Raw genomic sequence first — 18,365 nt, 5'->3', positions numbered from 1 at the left:
TGTTTTATGGCTCCGCCCTCGGTACTCTTGCTATTCCACCCCCGCGAGTGTGACATGCGCGTTCACAGCACCCCACGACGGTTCTCAAACTCAATTCTCTTCCACTGAAACTGAGACTATCTCGTTGAATAATCCGGGATTACCGAACGAGTGATCTTTTTCCAAATTTTGGGGACAATCGCAAATTGATGGACGACCATCGGTAGAACAGACGGAATTACGATTCGTTAAGTGTTCGTGGATCCGCGTTGTGTTCCATTGATCTTACACCTGGTTCTAAACGCTTCTGTGCCAAGGTAGACGAGGATCGAGAAGTTCCACGTTCTTTTTCATATCGAGCTTTTCAGTTAACGTTGGAATTATCGACGACTAAGGCGTGAAATTTGTACCAATTGGAACGAACACGAGTATCGGAAATGAAACTTGTGTGAAGAAATACGCAGTGCAAAGTGAAGCAGAGACTTTGATTTAGATATCAGGTTGTCACAAAAGATTGTTTCATTTTGTGAGAAAATAATAGGTGCACGACAATTTTTGTTACCTATCGGAACAAAATGGACCATACGTAATTCGATAAAATAATATAAAACGAAAAATGTTGTGCGTCTATTATTTCCTTGCAAAACGAAAGAAGCTTCTGGCAGAACCTAATATTTTATAAAGAGTCGTTAGAATTCCTAAGAACGTACGGCAGTAAGTGTATGAAATTGTGATGAACAATTAAATTAAACAAATGAAATAAATTCAATTAAAAACATGGTTATAGAAGTGTCTGAAAAAAGACGCTATATGTGGATATACTATGTATGATAGGATGAGTTAGATACAAATGTAATGGAATTGCTGTAACATAGAAAAGTACAAAACTAATCGATTAATAAAAATGTATGTTACTTTCTGACGACAAATGACCATAGAGAGACGATTTCTTGCGCACGTGGTTACTAATAAAACGTAATAACACAATGACAATGTCGAATAAAATGAATGAAATGGATACCCATGTCATATACCAATATCTAAATCTCAACACAGAAAGAAACACCTTAACGTAATCTTTTTCAACCGATAAACCAATCTTCTGTAACATTCTATACACATGATCAACTTAGAAGATCATCCATCTCTACCAAAACATCCAAAAGATCGAAAATCTATGAACCAACAAATGAACAATAAATCTAAACACGTTAGACAAGCATCTTGATCCGATGATATCTCTGTTCCACCGACTGGTAAACCGATCAGTCTGCATAATGTGATTTAAACGTCACCCTAACGAGATCAGGTTCGGCCCCAAGGTTCGGCTCGCTGCAAGGTCGACGCGAGCGAAGGGTGCAAAACGATTAATCCGTGACTTTTCGTCCGAAGCGGGATCGAAACGTACCGTTATATCCTTTGGTGTAGGAAACGGGACGAGGGAGCCAGCTGTCGACAGGGTAGCGGCTGCACGTACAATATCACCGTGGCTTTTGGGGGATCCAAGATGACGGTCCTCTCTTCCGTCGTGTTACGCTTTAGGGAGTCTCTCCTCTGGCGTCAGCTTGCGAGGGAAGAAACGAACTGGCTGACCCTGCGGACCAGCCCATGGAAAAACTGTCCCTTCGCGCGGTTATTGATGTATCAGCGATACGATATCGCAGGAAAGAAAACTAACGCGTTTGTGCAAGATGAAACTCGCGTATTAACGCGTTCATAGTCGCGTAAATTTGATATATCTTAGCCCGGGAACCGCGACAGATCGAAATATATCGCAGCGTTCACATTCGATTTCGCAAAACGTTATATTGTGTTACGTTTTATTGTGTTTTTATTAAACCATTCGTTTTTAGAAATTCTTGAAATCTGCCTAATTTTCATCGTCGTAAGAGACTTGTTGCTAGTGACACGTGCGTCATCGATGACCACCGTGACATTCGACTCGAGTAGAAAGTTCCAGTAGAATTTACGTTTGGTAGCCTTGAGTTTGAATAAGATTTTTGTAAAAAGGTGGCTACTGGTTTACAAGACGAGAACACGATCGAATCACACGTTGTGTTAATGTACGAATGCGTGATTATTGGACGAAAGTGGTTTCGACTGCGGAGCCTCGTGTTATCTTCAGGTGAAAGTTGGAATTTTGCAAAACTTATGTTTGTTAGTCTTAAGAATTTGTAGAATTTTCTAGACTCCCATGGAGACTCGATTTTCTTGAATTTTTAAATGCTTGGAAGTGTCTTGGAGGTAAGTCGATCTTCAACTCGGAGAAGAATGAAGATGGATAAGTGTGCGATTGTGTTTCGTTTTTCCAAACGTTTGGTCGAAATTGTGCAATTTGAGAAATTTGTGTTTAATGATCTTGGGTACTTTGCGAAAGCTTCCAGGGAGTTTTCCAAGTTTCGAATGCACGGTAGTCTTAGGACTTTAAACTTTAACTCGTAGAATGAACCAAATTCTTGACTGGTCTTTGCATAATCTCGACAGTCGCGAAAGTGAATTCATTTCCTTGGAAGTCGTACAAAAAAGTCCATTAAAGATCCATTAATAAACATGTATGTGCAAATCTATTCGTTTAATTTGCATCCAGATAAAACAGTAAAAAAGATACCAGAACTTAATCCTGTCTCGAAACGATCGTATCACGATCGTATCTTCGAAATAAACAGAAAAGACGACGATACGTATTTCCATAACTGTCACTGCAGCCGTGTTGGATCACATTCTTTTTATTTTTAACTTACGAACTTACGTCGCTAGTTTTACATAAAATATACTTAATCGATACAACTGCGCATAATATACTCGTGATGCCGAGAAAAAATATATTGCACGTATGCTACATTCTCTGACGTCTTATATTTTACTTTGTATAGTGCGCGAGACATCTTTGTGATTGCAGAACGTAGAATATCGTAACGCATCCTTAAACAGGCTGAAAAATACATTTTCTCTTGTACCAAGCTCTCTCTTTCTGTCTTAACAAGCGACAGGGTGTATCCATTGAAAACAAAAAAGATTCTTCCAAACGGAAGAACGAAATATTTCCTCGATATCCGTCCTCCAATTTATATTACAGTGTCTTTCTTAAAACAAACTTAACGCTCACTCATTCTCGTACATCGAACCGAAAATCGTTTCTCCGGACAAAATTGCATACGATGCACACACTCTCGTTTTATGCACGTTTCTTTCGCGACAACACGAAGTCACGTGCCGCGTCTTTCATTTTCTGTAACAAATATATCTCTATACATATTATATATATCTAATATAATAGAACTTCTGCAAACGGCTGCAAAATATTTCATTTTCAGCAAAGGTTCAAAGGTTTTAAAGACACGACTCCTTCCTCTCCTTCGTTCGTAGAAAACTATACTCTTTGTTTCTTCCTCTCGCGTTTTTCTTTTTCTCTCGACGGACACGACGATTCCGTTGCTTTTTGTCGAAGCAACCAATCGGTTCTTCCGTTTTGTTATCATAGAAAAAGTTCTTCGAATAAATGCAGAAAATACACGTTTCACTGGAAACGAAGGCTCGTTGGAGATCTGCGACACGATAGCCAGCACGCAGACCTCCCTTTAATATCAAAACGATCAGATCCGACTGTTTCGCGAATATCAATGTATAAAGTTCCCTTGGAACCGGAAGTCGACAGAAGTACATATGTACAATTAAGCCATCAAGTTATTTACACGACCACGAATAAATTAATTGGTAGAAACAAGCTGTAGCCTGTTTATCTATTCAGGTCCCATAGTCATTACCGCGTACAATTTTAATTAAAATCAGTGTAGAATTTTTAAACAGAGCAAGCAAATGGTACGTGTATTTTTATTTGCTTACCTTTTTTAAGTACTCGTGTTTTATTTACTTATTTTTATAAGTATTTGTATTGCACATTATATATATATATATATAACATTTATATTTGTATGTATATGTGTATCCAAATGATTATACAAATGTCGATTTTGTTGCAAAATTTGCTCTTTTTCTCTCGTTTTTAAAATAAGAAAGAGACGATGCAATTAATTGATTGTATATTTAATTGAATATTCGACATGGTCAAACAGCCTTGAGTAACCAGTTGCTCATAAACAGGCTACAGCAGTGAGTATTTATGCAAAAATACAGAGTGTTTCAAATAACCAGAACCTTATATAAAAATCGTTTCTTCGATTCTTACTTCGCAATATTTCCTCTACCCTTGAAGAATCCATGTGATTCGTTCTGCTTATATGAAACAGCCTGTAATCACTTCTAATCAACTTAGAAGTTCGAGAAGAACGACGTTGGGTTTCTCTCGAGTTCACGAAAGAACGACAATTAACGCATAATTAAATATCAAACAACTGTTGTCCTTGAAACTCATCCCTTAGATTAATTATATACGATATGGTATAAATTACACAATTATAATTTAACGTATAATTCACAATTATACCCAGGCGTTTCTCTTTCTCACGAGACACAGTAGAGGACAATTTCTGGTGCAACGAAGAAGGTACGACAGAGTACAAAAGCGAGGAGGAAAGGGATAGGCAAATACCTGGATATTCTTGGACGCTGCTCTAACAGGATTCTACCGTGGCTTCGTTTCAATTCCCGGACGTAAAACCATCGTTCCTTCGTGTTAATATTTGCGACGCTCGGCGTCGTCAAAGCCGCGTCTCCTGCTGTTCCAAGCCTCACAGATATCTTCCGTCCAAACATACTCTGTTTACTTCCTGAGGAAATTCTTAGACGCATGTCGTGAAACGAGCAATACAATTTTTAATTAAGAGATCTGTGGACGAACGTTGTCAGTAGATAGTCTCTCGATGACGCAACACGTGCGTCATTGCAGGAGCGATCATTGGACGATGTTGTTCTTTCCAAATGACAATCTACTTCGATCGTCAATTTTCTGGTCTGTTAAAGGAGAAATTTAGATTTCGATTAATTAGGTAAATCTCAAATGATTTGGGACTTAATGTCGAATCGAATAAACCGTGTGGGTTGAGATTTGTAGAGCTGCACGTGTGTTTGTGACAGATCAGATTAAAATTCAGGTAGCTTGGCTTGATCTTCCATGAGTTAAGCTTGAGTTTTCTTCTTTTTGCTGGATCCCATAAGCCCACGGTTAAGTTCTTTATATTAAAGTTGGATTGGGATGTGTTGAAGATAAAATTAATTGAACTTGATGGGGTATTAATCGTTGGTCTGATCAAGTCTCAGTTTAATCCGCGTTAATTGGATTTGATTAAGTGCACGTCGATTAAGTACTATTTCTACTTCTCAAGTAGAATCTATCTTTTCCTTGTATGTTTCCTTGTATGCAACAAGTCACACAAATTCAGAACTAATGTTTCATTATCCTAGTGAAGACTTCTATCGTATCTTCCTGTTTGTCAAATTGCCCAAGAAAAATAGTTTCTTTAATTATACGATTGATAAGGAAACGTGGACTTTTTTCTTTTTTAGTAAATTAGTTCCCTCAAATGTCTATCACCAGAAATAGAAATTGTTCTAGATTAGATAAAACGGTGAAACTATTAATGTACATATTTCCCAGTCGAAAATTATGCATAAAATTTCTGAAGCCAGTAACAAGAGACATAATTTCACTTACAAATTAGATTAAATCTTACTTTTCCTATTGTAAATAAGTTGAAAATAAATCAGAGAATCTTAAATAACATCCCAGTCCTTTTAATATCTAATAGCACGAATGATTATCAAAACTCTCGCTCCTAATTAATTTACAACTGCCCGTGTCGTCCTAATAATATCCTTAGGAACTTTCGTTTTCAATTCATCTTCTTTGCTTTCATCTCCAAATATCGTCTGACAAGGCAGACGACAATGCACAAAACAGTGGACAAAAAGGACTTGTTATTCCAGTTCCTTCAGGTTCTTTTAAACCATCAATAGTTAACTTCCCATGGTACTTCCATCGTCAAGGTTCACAAAAATCGTAAAACGAGGTGTATCGATATATACAAAGACGTAACTGAACCTCGACGAAAGGACAAAACTTAATTCGGTAATTGTGAATCACAAATCGAAGAATTTTTATTCAATTTGTGATTCTCGTTAAAAGACACACACTCAAAATTGACGTGTACGATTCGAAAACCCGAATTTACAGACGTAAACGCGTTAAACTGAACTGGTTTTCGGTAAAGGTTTCAGCTTCAACTCTCGTCGTTGCTCGTGGTAGTCTTGGAAACAGGGAACGATGCAGAGGTTGGCTTGACATTCCGGACAATGATACTTCGTTTTCCTTCGAAGTGTCCTCCCGTGGGCGTCTATCGTGTTCCAGCAGTGCTTGCAACCCAGAGCTGGCCCTGGCCGTAACACTGGACAGTGACCGAATCGTAGGTCACCTGTATTCTCTCGAGATTCCCTGCCCGTCGTCTGTAACAAATTTATACTTTTTTATCAATTAATTTCATAATTGCTCTAACATTTTGTCTATAGACGTCTGCCAATGAAAATCATCCCCTTGGAACATGTAAATGAAGAATTTCTATTTGAACTAAAATTCTTCTCACTTAAGCCATAAATCATACATATACGTTGTTCCAAGGAGGTCCAATTTTTCAATAACTCAATACATTAATATGACAATGATAGAATAAAATAAATACAAATAAATAGACGTTACAAATCTTCAACTAAAAGTAACCAAAGTATCTTCTCAGAAAATACTTCGTAGTACAAATAAAATATTTTTCTTGAAACTATTTATACAAGTCCTCTTCGTTTAATAAGCCATGGTTTTACCAAACCGTTTCTCCCTAAACGTCGCAACCTTAGGATAGGTCTCGAACGATCAACATATATCGTTAATATTTCAAGCTTCTCAACTGAGAGGATCGATACATGTCGTCAATACAATATCGTCAATATTTATTGATAAACTACATTTTCGTCGAGAATCTTGAAATATCAACAATATCATCGATCGTCTGTACACTCTAACGCTTAAATCCCAATGCTATCACCTGAACAACTGAACTGCGAATGTTTATGCTTCATAGCTTTATAAGCACAACTAAGGAAATCCAACTTACAGAGAAATTTGTTCCGCTCGCTAAGCAACGTATCAAGTACGTATTCTACTTTGAACAATCTATATGTGCGCGCTTTTAAATCCTTCGTAAGTGCATAAACATCCGCATTCTACTATTAAATATACCATACTTGTGGAGATGAGGAACTCCGCCTAAGTTCCGTGGTTTTCACCCTCAAGCCAGATGATGTGGACCCTGCGGTAGTCTCCGTAGTAGTTGTAGCGATAGTTGGTTCCTCTTTGATTTCCTCTTCCGTTTTAACAACAGGCGCCGGTTCCACTACGATCGATGGACTGGTGGTCCTCCTGGGAAACTCTGGGTTCGAGTGTTGCCTGTGCATCCAGTAATTCCCACTGCTGGATTGTTGCTGACTAGACAAGAGCGGATGAGAGTGTTGCTTCATCAAATAGGATGGCTGAGGCACGGTCAACAGGTTCGTCGAGGTGGTCACCGTCAACAGACTAGGCTGGTTCACCAGAATCGGTTGCGGTGGCGACGAGATTCTCGTTTCCTCCCAGCTCCTCGACGTTTGTGGCAGGTTCAACGTCGGCGCCGTCATATAGATAGAAGACGAGACGATATGAGGTGAAGACGTCTCGCTGTCTGGCGACAAATGATTCGATTCCTTCTTCACCCGGGGCTGACGCAACAGACGACACCTCTTCGGGCCTACCTGCTTACAGACTACTGGAACGGAAAGGGAAACGATGTTAGAAGTTGAGATCAGAGGTGACATGGATGAAAGTGGACATTTAAAACAAAGTTTCTTCAACTCTTTTTTAAAGCGTCCATGATGTTTCATACGAGGAGGAGGGGATAATTTATTAAATGCGGTAATTGTGACGATTTATTTAGTAATTAGTAATTGGCTGAGTACTATAGTTTGTCCGTCATAATTATAATTTTATTTTACGATATACAAGATCATGAAAGGGATGAGAGAATTCAATGACCATGAGTGATTAAATTAATTTTGAACAAACTATAGCACTGAAACTACTGAACACTCACAATCAGGTGATAGTGGTTAAAACGTGCTCTTCGTGTATGCAAACGACAAAATTTCATTAATATGCGGGCACAGATATTTCCTGCTGAAAGAGTTAGATGGTAGTTCGTAAATAAAAAAGTTTATTTTTTATACAGGAAAGTCGCTACATAAATAAAGATTAAAAAAAACAGATATCTTACGTGAACAGAGTCGTAAGCCTGGCCAGAAACAACTTTTAGTTTATTCTTCCTTCACGAGATTTATTAAAGGCGTTATACAATAACATTGACACATCAAAACTCGACTCTCTGCATATAAAATTCGGTACCGATTTTAAACTAGTTGCTTTTTTTTTACACCTCACTTATTTATTCTGTTTTCCTTTTTTTTTTTTACGAAGTATCAATGTTTAAGATAGTGTACATTACGATCAACATTTCTTTAACATTTTATATTCATCTATCGTTTTGTACAGACGTTCGGAACGAAAACAGGAAGCAGCGAAACGCGCTCGATTTTCGCTAAAAATGATTAATCGGTTATCTCGAGTAGTCAATTATTTTCTAATGAAAGAATTTCATTGAGATTTCATGTGATCGATGTAAAAATTTCGGGGGAAAATTTCGATTCCTACGTACACTTTACAATTCAACTATTTTACAATGCAATTACTTTGTGAATTGATATTTTCATTATTAGTCTAATTTATAGAAACGAAGACAGAGGAACAAAAATTTGCAAATCTTTTGCAAATCTTTCGTTATTTAGTTCATGTACGAGTTAAAAACGTGGATCTCCAACTCTATTAAATGCCAAGTACGCAAAAATGAGTGATAATACTCGTTCGTACAAATAAACAAAAAAAGTTATGTTATGTACATTAAAATTCATTTGCGTCTATTTAAATGCTGAACAAGAAGATAGTATTCGTTTTAATTCTAGCGTCGTAATATAATATTTTCTCGCTTCAATGGAACACTTATACATCATTCTCTCTTCCTATTTAAATATAAAATCAGGAAAATTATTATACAATTAATTTTGTCGAGAAACTTTAATCCTTGTCTATTTTAAAAAAATATCGTAAGTTTTCGTAGTAAAAGGAATTAAAAAATCGAATGTTGACATTAACTAAAATCATTTCTCCAAGAAAATTGAAAAAATTCTCGAACCATCAATGATAATTTGTCACATCGTACACATCTATTTTTCAATACATGCATTACTTTCTTGTATTCCCTTACTCTTTTCTTTTGCTCTTTAGGTTATACGTGTAATTGTACGTTAACAGATCGACGAGTTAGTCAGGAAAGCGTTTGTTCCCGCGGATATTGCACTTAATTAGCACTTATAGGCTACAACATCCTAAATCAATCGGAACTATACATGTAAATAATATACATATTGATATTAATTACATACTTCAAAAAAAAAAAAAAACAGATAATTCACCAATGAAAATTGCGACAAATTTTGATGAAATTGAAAAAAATTAAATTGTACATTTAATCCTTCGTAAATATCGAAGAACAATTCGAATACGTTAGAAAATTACCTGATTTTCGGTTAAAACGAAAGACAGTACAAGAACTTCACAGTATTTGTACTAAAGTGATCCTGCACGCTAATAATCGTGCTACTATACCCTGTAGCCTGCTGCCTCTATGTACAGGGTGTGCTATAAAATGTCTCATTCGATAAACAGCAATGTTTTAATGATTACCAGACGCGATGTTCCTCCCAATTGCATGAAAGTCATCCCCACCACTGGGGGCGATAACCCTCCTTAACAGGTCCTGGCGTTTTCTTTGACACGACGACTAAGTGTAGTGTAATTTGATCCGAATTCAAAATTTCCACGAAACAATACTAATTTAACAATGGCAATTGTTAATCTCTGATTTTTTGAAAATCGAATTTTTACTAACGTATTTATAAGTTTTCTTTTGATTAAGAAAAGATATACGATATATTTAAAATCTTTTTTATATAGATATTTAATGCGCGAGAAAATATAAGTTAATGCCATTAAATAAATAAATATGTTTCAAGTTGTATCGTGTTTGATCTTATTCCAGTCAGGAAAACCTGACAATTGATAGAGGTTTTATTCATAAAAAATTAAAGATAAAAGTATTTCATCGTTGCGCTAGTATTATGTAACATAACCCAATAGATATGTTTTTTTCTTTTTCTTTTCTTCTTCTGTCACTCGCATTATCGCCCTCTACATTCGACAAAACAACGCATCCGTATCTATACTTAGGATCAAGTCCCGCATATAAACGATAATTGCAGGCCGTGTCACCTGATTTTCTGGCAATTATCGTGACATTACAGTATTGCAAAAACAACGAGAATTATATTTGAATGAAATGTTACATGATATCGCAGATACAGCGGTAAACTACTTTTTCAACTGAATCACCAGGATTCACAGACATTTTCTTCACTTCATAATTGAGTTAACCTTACAATTATGTATTTTATGAAACACCCTGTATAATAGAATTTTTTACGCGGAATAATCCGTCGAAAATTTTGAACAAATTCTTTTAAACAGTGCAACCTTCACAAAAGCTGTTATACTCGTTATAAAAAATATAAACGAGTTTAGATATTCTTTACAGATAATTATGATCCGTCAGAAAATGTATATTCATTTTCAACGATTGCAAATTATTTGTAATACATGTATTGACGACGCATTGCGTTTCACTTCTCGCTCGTAGATAAGTCGTTAATTCCGTAGGATGTATTAGCTACGTATTTTTTATATATTCTTGATCTATGTTTCACTATCGCTACTTTTATTCACTATGTACAAAAATGTCGCGACATGGTACAGGCTAAAGTTGATAGAAAGCGAAATAATTCCGACGTATCTGCGTAAGATTATTCCACCAACTTTAGATTATATCGATATTCGTGTGAAGACCGATCGTGCATCGATAAAAACGTGAAATTAAAAAATCTTCAATAGTTCGCCCATAAATATCTGAAATTACAAACTAGCAAGTATATGCTATCAGCATATGGTCGTTCCTGCGCTATCACATTCGTGTGTAATTCAAATTTCAAAAGATACGATGTAAACTAAAGGAACCTGTTCCAGAATTTTTCTTTTTTCTTTACCCTACGCCGGAACTTCCGGTGCTCGAAGAGAAAGAGTTGCCGTCGTCCACTCTGAACTCGTTCACTCGCAATTTATTATTCTAATTGATTCCAACGAGTATCTGATGAAATTATTTATTTAGCTCTTACACGATCCTGTTTTTCCAAAACGGTGACAAGCCAGGAAAGAAATATGTACAATCGTTAAGAATTACAAGTCAACGAGCTCCAGCGACAACATTTTCCATTATAATATACATGTATCCATCATGTAAAAAATCTGTAGTGTATAAACTATGATATACTGACGTTTTCAGTTGTTCGAGATCATTGCGTTAGTCGAAAAGCACTTTTATAGATACGTATGAACTAGGCAAAGAAAATATCTAAAACTGTATCGTTTCTCTTCATTTAACGAGAGAATACGCATTCTCTTTCGGATGAGTATTGACGATCTAAAATTCTTCCTCCACACGCTTGTTCGGTATTTAATACTTTTCAAGCTCGTCTATACAAGTGACCGTTGGTATCGGCGTGTCATAGCCAGTGGCTCACATCGCGTTGTAGTTAACGCCGTGTAAATTGATTGGCATTGTAGTGCTGGGCAATGCGTAATCCGTATGCCTGCTATCGATGTAACCACTTAACATCGTATGAGGACTATGAGTGGTTAGCATGGTATGCGTGCTGTGGGTATTGTGTGTACTGTGTGGGGTGGTGGGAGGGCCCATGGGCGTAGGACTCTGCGAATTAACCGGCTGCGCCGACGGGGCTGGCGGTGGTGAGGAATTCACTTCTTGCTTGACCCTCGATTTCAAGCTCGGTCGATTGTTTGGGTAACCACGCTTTTTGTATTCCAGCCAAAGTGTTCGATTGTTCACGCCGAACATTCTAGCTGCTTTACAGAACCCTATACCGCCGTATCGAACGGCGTCTAACGCTCTGATAAAATTCTCGTCTGCCTGCGGATTTGTCGATCGTTTCCTTTTAATTGCGGTCTGTGGACTGGCGCAAGGACTCTGGCAGTTACTCGGACACTGTGCCGACGGTGATGGGCCACTTGACGATGCGTGCTGCAATGTCCCGTGCGAGGAGTTCGGATAATTCGTCAGGGCGCAACTGGAACCAGTCGTGCTGGTACCAGAGTACTGATCGCTGATGGTCGAAGAAGCTGTTATTTCGGGCGTGGTAAAAGCTGATGACGCTTGGATCGACAGATTCGTTTGACACGAGGACAGAGCGAAACGTGGATATGTATGCTCCATAATAGTCCATTGCAATCCTGTGGAACAGACCGGTTCATACTTTGGTCAGAGCACAGGAATATTATTTCGTTAATGGCAGTATGTATGTTTTCATATTGGCGCAAAGATAAATACTAATTATAGGTGTATATTATATATATATAATATATCATATGTATATATTATACATAATACTTATGAGACGTGTGTTGCCTTTTCAAATGGAATATTTAGAAATCGAATAGATAAGGATCTTTAATAGGCAAAAAGAAATTAAATATTCGTGTAGTATAATAAAATCGTGATTATTAAAAATGTATTGTTTACATATATATATATATATATATATAGATATAAATATATCGAAACCTGGTAGCGGTAATGTATTCGTATGATAATAACAAATAAAATAGGCAATTCGGCAATAATTGGCTCAATCGTAGTAATTAGACTATAGAATCGGAAGAAGATATCTAATTGAAATTAAATGTATTGCTTTATGCTACTATGTGTGTAAGAAAATAAAATGAAGATGCTAAGCTGTAAGCAGAAAAGAATGGAAATATATTTGTAAAAATTTGTGTGGAAATAATGGTATATGGGAATATTAAGAATAGAATATCGTGGCATGGCACAGATACATTTTAAAGCACATTTGTCATACATATTTTTGATATAGGAAAATGTGTCCAGCTTTTTATTACATGAATTAAAGGACAGAGTAAGGCACACATACACACTCAACAATGTTTAAGGCCCGATTTTACTGTCCTCTAAAAGAACATTATACATTGTGTGCTATGTATCTGTGTACCATGATGAATTTCATGAATGAGACTAGCCTTATAGAAATTTGCACTACTAATTATGATTTTTTTTCCTCTCAACTTTCGCTCTATTTTCATGTCAAACGTCTGTTGATTTTCCTTGTGCAGTACATTTAAACGCATCTGTGCCAGCATATAATGTGTGTAAGTATCATTTGTTCGCATGCAATTTCGATACCCACCACGTTCACTATAGATTTTGTTTCGCTACTAAACTACTAAGATATATACTTTGTGCGAGAGACAGATACATCATGCATATTTAAAATTGAATTATTGCCGCTTGTGCATAAATAAAGAACAGAGTTACCAAATATATGTACATATATTTGATAAAAATTGAAACATATTTTGTTTGAAATATAAGTAATCTTTCTTTCGGACAATCTGTAAAATCTAATTATTAATAATGGCCTTAATTTTTAAGATATATATCTTTACATGTAATTAATTAAAATAATCTATATCGTATATTCTACTTATATTGTATATACAAAAACTATTCCTAATATTTTTTTAAATTACCGCTTATGATAAACTTCAAGTATTTTTTTATTGAATATATTTGGAAGTCATAAAGTTCCTTCTTATATTATTTTACAATATATATTATAAATATTTAAATATACAAATCTATATCAAATATCCTAAAATAATCTCAAACTAATTGCACACATTAAGGAAAGTTACTTACCCTGATGTGCGGGTGGTTGTGAAGAAACTGTACTCTGTGCAACGTTTCCTCCTGACTGTTGACTCACATCTTGTAATGAGCCATCACTTTGTGCGGGAGTTGTTGCCGAACTATTCTCCATGTTACTCATCTGAAATGAATGACAGTTTTATGTTTTAATACGTTATATAAAAATTAACTATGATATTAATATATCAATTAATAAACATAATATTTTATATTCTTTTTATATATAAATACTTTAGGAATAATAATATTTAATACATTCAATACCATGACGATCACCGGTAATCGTCACTGAGCTTTCCATTTACGTCTCTGAAGGTCGGAGATTCTTTAAATTATTTTAAAATATGTATAACACATTGTTACTTATACATTCCTAAGATTAATATTAGTTTTTAATAGTACTAAGAAAGCATAATAAACAAGGTGCATTGGTAGACAATGTAACACTGTTTTATTCATGAACAATTTTTAAATGATTACATGGGCATATTGCGATGAACCGCATTAAAACATGGCAAGCAATAATAAGGGTTACTAGTACAATCTCCACAGAATGTGGTTACTTTTTTTGTACGATTTTTTGCAAATTCTCGACCAAATTTCTTCACATTTTCTTCATAGCATTTTTTGCATTGTCGTCTAGTTTGTCGTGCGCTTCCATCTTTGCTTTGTATTTCGTGGCGCTTATAAGAAGTGGGGTCATAAGTGACGTGAACGGAAAGTCTATATAAATATGCATTGCAATGAATATGTTAAACAAATATACTTACGATCGATATTTGATCTTCATCAATACTTCCTTGAGATTCAGTACTAGTATTAACAGGTCTTCTTAGACTTTCGCTACCTTCTTGTGAAACTATCAACGGTTCTGGTTTTACAATATTAGTGGCAACTAAAGTGATTTCATTCATTTCTTCTGGTTTCTCACCAGATCCAGATGTTGATCCCGTCGATGATTTTCTTAATCTCTTTCTGCGAAAGGATGGTGATAATGGAGAAGGGCTAGGTGAACAAGATTCCCCACGATCTCCTCCTCCAGGTTCACTACTACCACTTGGCCACTTGGTTAAAGAAGCAGTGTGCATTTCTGCAAGTCCTTTTATTTTTAAACTCTCTGCAGTCTATAAAAAAAAAATGCAAGGAAAGTTATACCAAATTACATTATTACTACTGTAATAAATATAAATGATACCAAAATAAATTCTAAAGTGTTTCAAAATACCTTTATGATAGATGGTAACTGATCCTGTGATATGTTTACTTCACCATAGTACATAAAGTCAACCATGATTTTTAAGTCAGAGAATTTTACATCCTTTAATATGACGATTGGATGTTGACACGGATTTACAGTAAACAATGACTGAAAATATGTGCTGCATGCAGACAAAACAACTTTGTGTGCCTGAAGGTGTCTGCCTTCAGCAGCTAATGTCACATCCACCAAAGTCTCATTGTTCAACAAATTTGAAAACACCGAAATGAAATTTGGTTGATGATTGTTCCACCGTAAACAGAACTGTTGCATCGACATCACAGCAAATAGTCGAATGACTTCCGAACACTGTAACTATATCTGTAAAATCATTGTTCTCTTATTTACCCATAATGAAATATATAAATGTGAAATAATACCCATATCATATATCATTAACAAAATTCATTTCACGAGATTTCCAAAAATAAACGGCAAACAATGTTGAATAAATTTCTATCATCCTCCACAAAGATAAAAACAAAGAAAACAAGAAGCTTGCGATAAATAAAATTATTGATGAAAGTTCATGTCAGTAATTATAAACATCAAACCGTCGTCAAAATGTATAATTTCCTTTACGTGGAACACAAAATTATTAAATAACTCGTGATGAAAATACAATTTATCTGCTATCGTAATTTAACTGAAACGAGCCACTCGATGACGACAAAAACTCGAATCGAATTTATCAACTTATGTCGCGGGGAAGCGAGTTGTCATTTCCTAAAAAAAACGTAGAAACTACTCGTGCAACTGTTGAAATTTATCGCAAATGATTTTTTAAGAGGATAAAAGAAAGACAGCTCAACAATACGGTTACAATCGCTTAACACACAACAAATAGATATAGATTCGTGAGGATCGCGATAAAAGGCAGACAGAGCGAAATTGCTCACTTTCAGTCCGAACAAGGATTCCTCGACGATAATATCGTGGTTAACAGGGTATCCGCTGGTGAACACGATGCACTCCGATATCGAGATTGTTTTCGGTGTTTATTAGGAAAAACAGTGTTCACTCGACGCTGCCATATATTCGACGAAATTTTCCACAACAGACTGAGCGGTGACGCTTGTGTAATTCACAAATGACGTCATAGGCGAAAAATTAAGATACCACGTATGGCGGGCGGTAAACTCCACAAAAATCACACCGACAGATATGTTGATATCGTGAGTAAATTTCTCATACAATCGACAAATACTGAGATCTTATCAACGTGCGTCCTTAGAAAATCTAACTTGATCAATATAGCAGCCGACTTAGAGTGACATCTATCGACGATCTGTCAAAAACTACGTTTCTTGCATCTTTTGAAATATTTTTTCTTCTTTTTCTCCCTTTTTTAAGAATTGTACATTTTTGAATGATGATAAGACAGTATGTACGATTATGAAGATACAAATTTTTATGGGCGTTTGAACTTTTATTTCGGAGCGATTCGAAGTTTTTTAATCTTGGAAAAATTCGAGTAGCTTCGAACATAATTCGATGAAATTCTTGAATTTTTAAGTTTTGAGTGCGTGAATCTATTATTATTTATAAGTAACGTGTTTTAAATAATAAGTATAATATAAGGGACTACACGTATAAGATATAGAAAATAAGATATAAGAAATTATATATAGACTGCGGATTTTTATGCATTTATGCGAAATTTGAAATTACAAAAATGTATAAAATGCATGTAATATTCAAAAACATAAAAAACATTAAAAGTGAAGTACTTGTTATAATATTTAACAGATCAAATATATTTTTACGTAGATTACATTTCTGTACTTATGTTAATAAAAATATGAACTTGCATAAAAATCCGCAGTTCCATGACGAAGTCTCAAGACTACAAGATTGAATTTTTTTAGAAAAATTCGAGATATTAAATTATGTTCGAAGTAATTCGTATTTTTCGTCACATATAAGTCAATATTCGAAACAATTCGACATGTCTCAAAAAGCGAATAAAATTATTTTTGGGGTTATAGATAGCGTGCAATTGAAACAATCCGTAGTTTATTGAAATTATAAGTATTTTACTCCATTACTATATAAACATGTTCGATAATATACAATGAAAAAACCTTCGGTTTTTTCTACATAATGTGACGAAAATGCTGCTATAGTTAATATAAATTAAATAAATAAAAAAAAGGTTGTTTAATCCACATCAGAGAATAATAGACATGATACTTTGCTAACTAATAGTCACCAACATTTTGTACGTATATCTATAAGTGTATACAGAACAATTCAGAATTTACAGATCTCCATTGCAGCAACAGTGAAGCGTATTATATTAATTGTTACCGTTTAACACATATATTCTCTCTCTCTCTCTCTCTCTCGCCATTTTACAGAGAAATTCATGCGCTTCTTTTGCAAATCGTATTCGTTGTATTCTAGATTGAAACAAAGAGAGAAAACGACAGAACAACCGAGATTTAAATATGTATATCGTCGGTTTGCCAGAAGGTTGATATACTTAAAAAATTGTTACTTCTATAATGAAAAAATTAGTTCTATAGAAAAAATTTATTTATTAAGATGAAAATATACTATTTAATAAGAATAACATACTTTAAAATAATATTTTAATCCTTTTTTTAGTAGTAAATAATATACACAAATAATATATACCCAGAACGTAAAATCTTTCTTGTAATTTATTATCTATAGGTGCTAAACGTAAATGGCAGAATGCAGGGAGGGAAAAAGTTGCATAATTGTATAAACATACAGAAGCACAAACTGCTAAAATTACAGAATTGTGTACTATACAATTGGGTACTAACAATGAAATGAGCTCAAGGTTGCAAAAGATAGAATGTGAACTTGAGATAATGCAACATTACACAAACTCAGGATATTTCAAATGCGATATAGAGAATCAGTAGCCAAAACAAGAGAACTTAGCTGGCAAAACGTCCAGGGTGATGAAACTAGAAGAAATAGTTACACGCGAGCATAATCAATTAGTTGAAGTTAGCCCAAAATTGAATTTAGGAAATACCAAAACTACAGATTTGGAGATTAAGCTAATAAATGAACAAGATTCCAAACACTGCCGTTAATTATAAAACGATTTCATTGTTAAATAGTTAAGTAATTAATAATTTCCAATTTGAAACCTATATTAAATAGATTTCCTGAAAAATATATTATTGTCAATTGCAATTTTTAATGGGAAA

General features: G+C 35.1%; 1 protein-coding gene across 2 annotated transcripts; it reads right to left on the bottom strand.

Moving 5' to 3' along the window:
* Positions 1–5,700: 5,700 nt before the first annotated feature.
* On the bottom strand, positions 5,701–16,616 carry LOC117235893 (protein tramtrack, alpha isoform). 2 transcript variants are annotated; one of them, XM_033498352.1, is made up of 9 exons: positions 16,074–16,616; positions 15,142–15,495; positions 14,687–15,040; positions 13,908–14,037; positions 11,754–12,424; positions 10,437–10,447; positions 8,017–8,036; positions 7,168–7,724; positions 5,701–6,378 (listed from the first exon to the last, which is right to left on the bottom strand). In XM_033498352.1, the coding sequence occupies exons 2-9, from the start codon at positions 15,451–15,453 to the stop codon at positions 6,121–6,123; spliced, it is 2,313 nt and encodes a 770-aa protein (XP_033354243.1). In that variant the 5' UTR covers positions 15,454–15,495; positions 16,074–16,616; the 3' UTR covers positions 5,701–6,120. The 2 variants fall into 2 exon arrangements, with proteins under 2 accessions (XP_033354243.1, XP_033354242.1); XM_033498351.1 differs by lacking the exons at positions 8,017–8,036; positions 10,437–10,447; positions 11,754–12,424 and having other exon boundaries at positions 5,702–6,378; positions 16,074–16,615.
* Positions 16,617–18,365: the final 1,749 nt, after the last annotated feature.

Source organism: Bombus vosnesenskii, unplaced genomic scaffold (genome assembly GCF_011952255.1).
Source record: "Bombus vosnesenskii isolate JDL3184/JDL3185 unplaced genomic scaffold, Bvos_JDL3184-5_v1.1 scf7180000013334, whole genome shotgun sequence".
NCBI classification, from domain to species: Eukaryota; Metazoa; Arthropoda; class Insecta; order Hymenoptera; family Apidae; genus Bombus; species Bombus vosnesenskii.
This window is presented reverse-complemented; position numbering and strand designations above follow the sequence as displayed.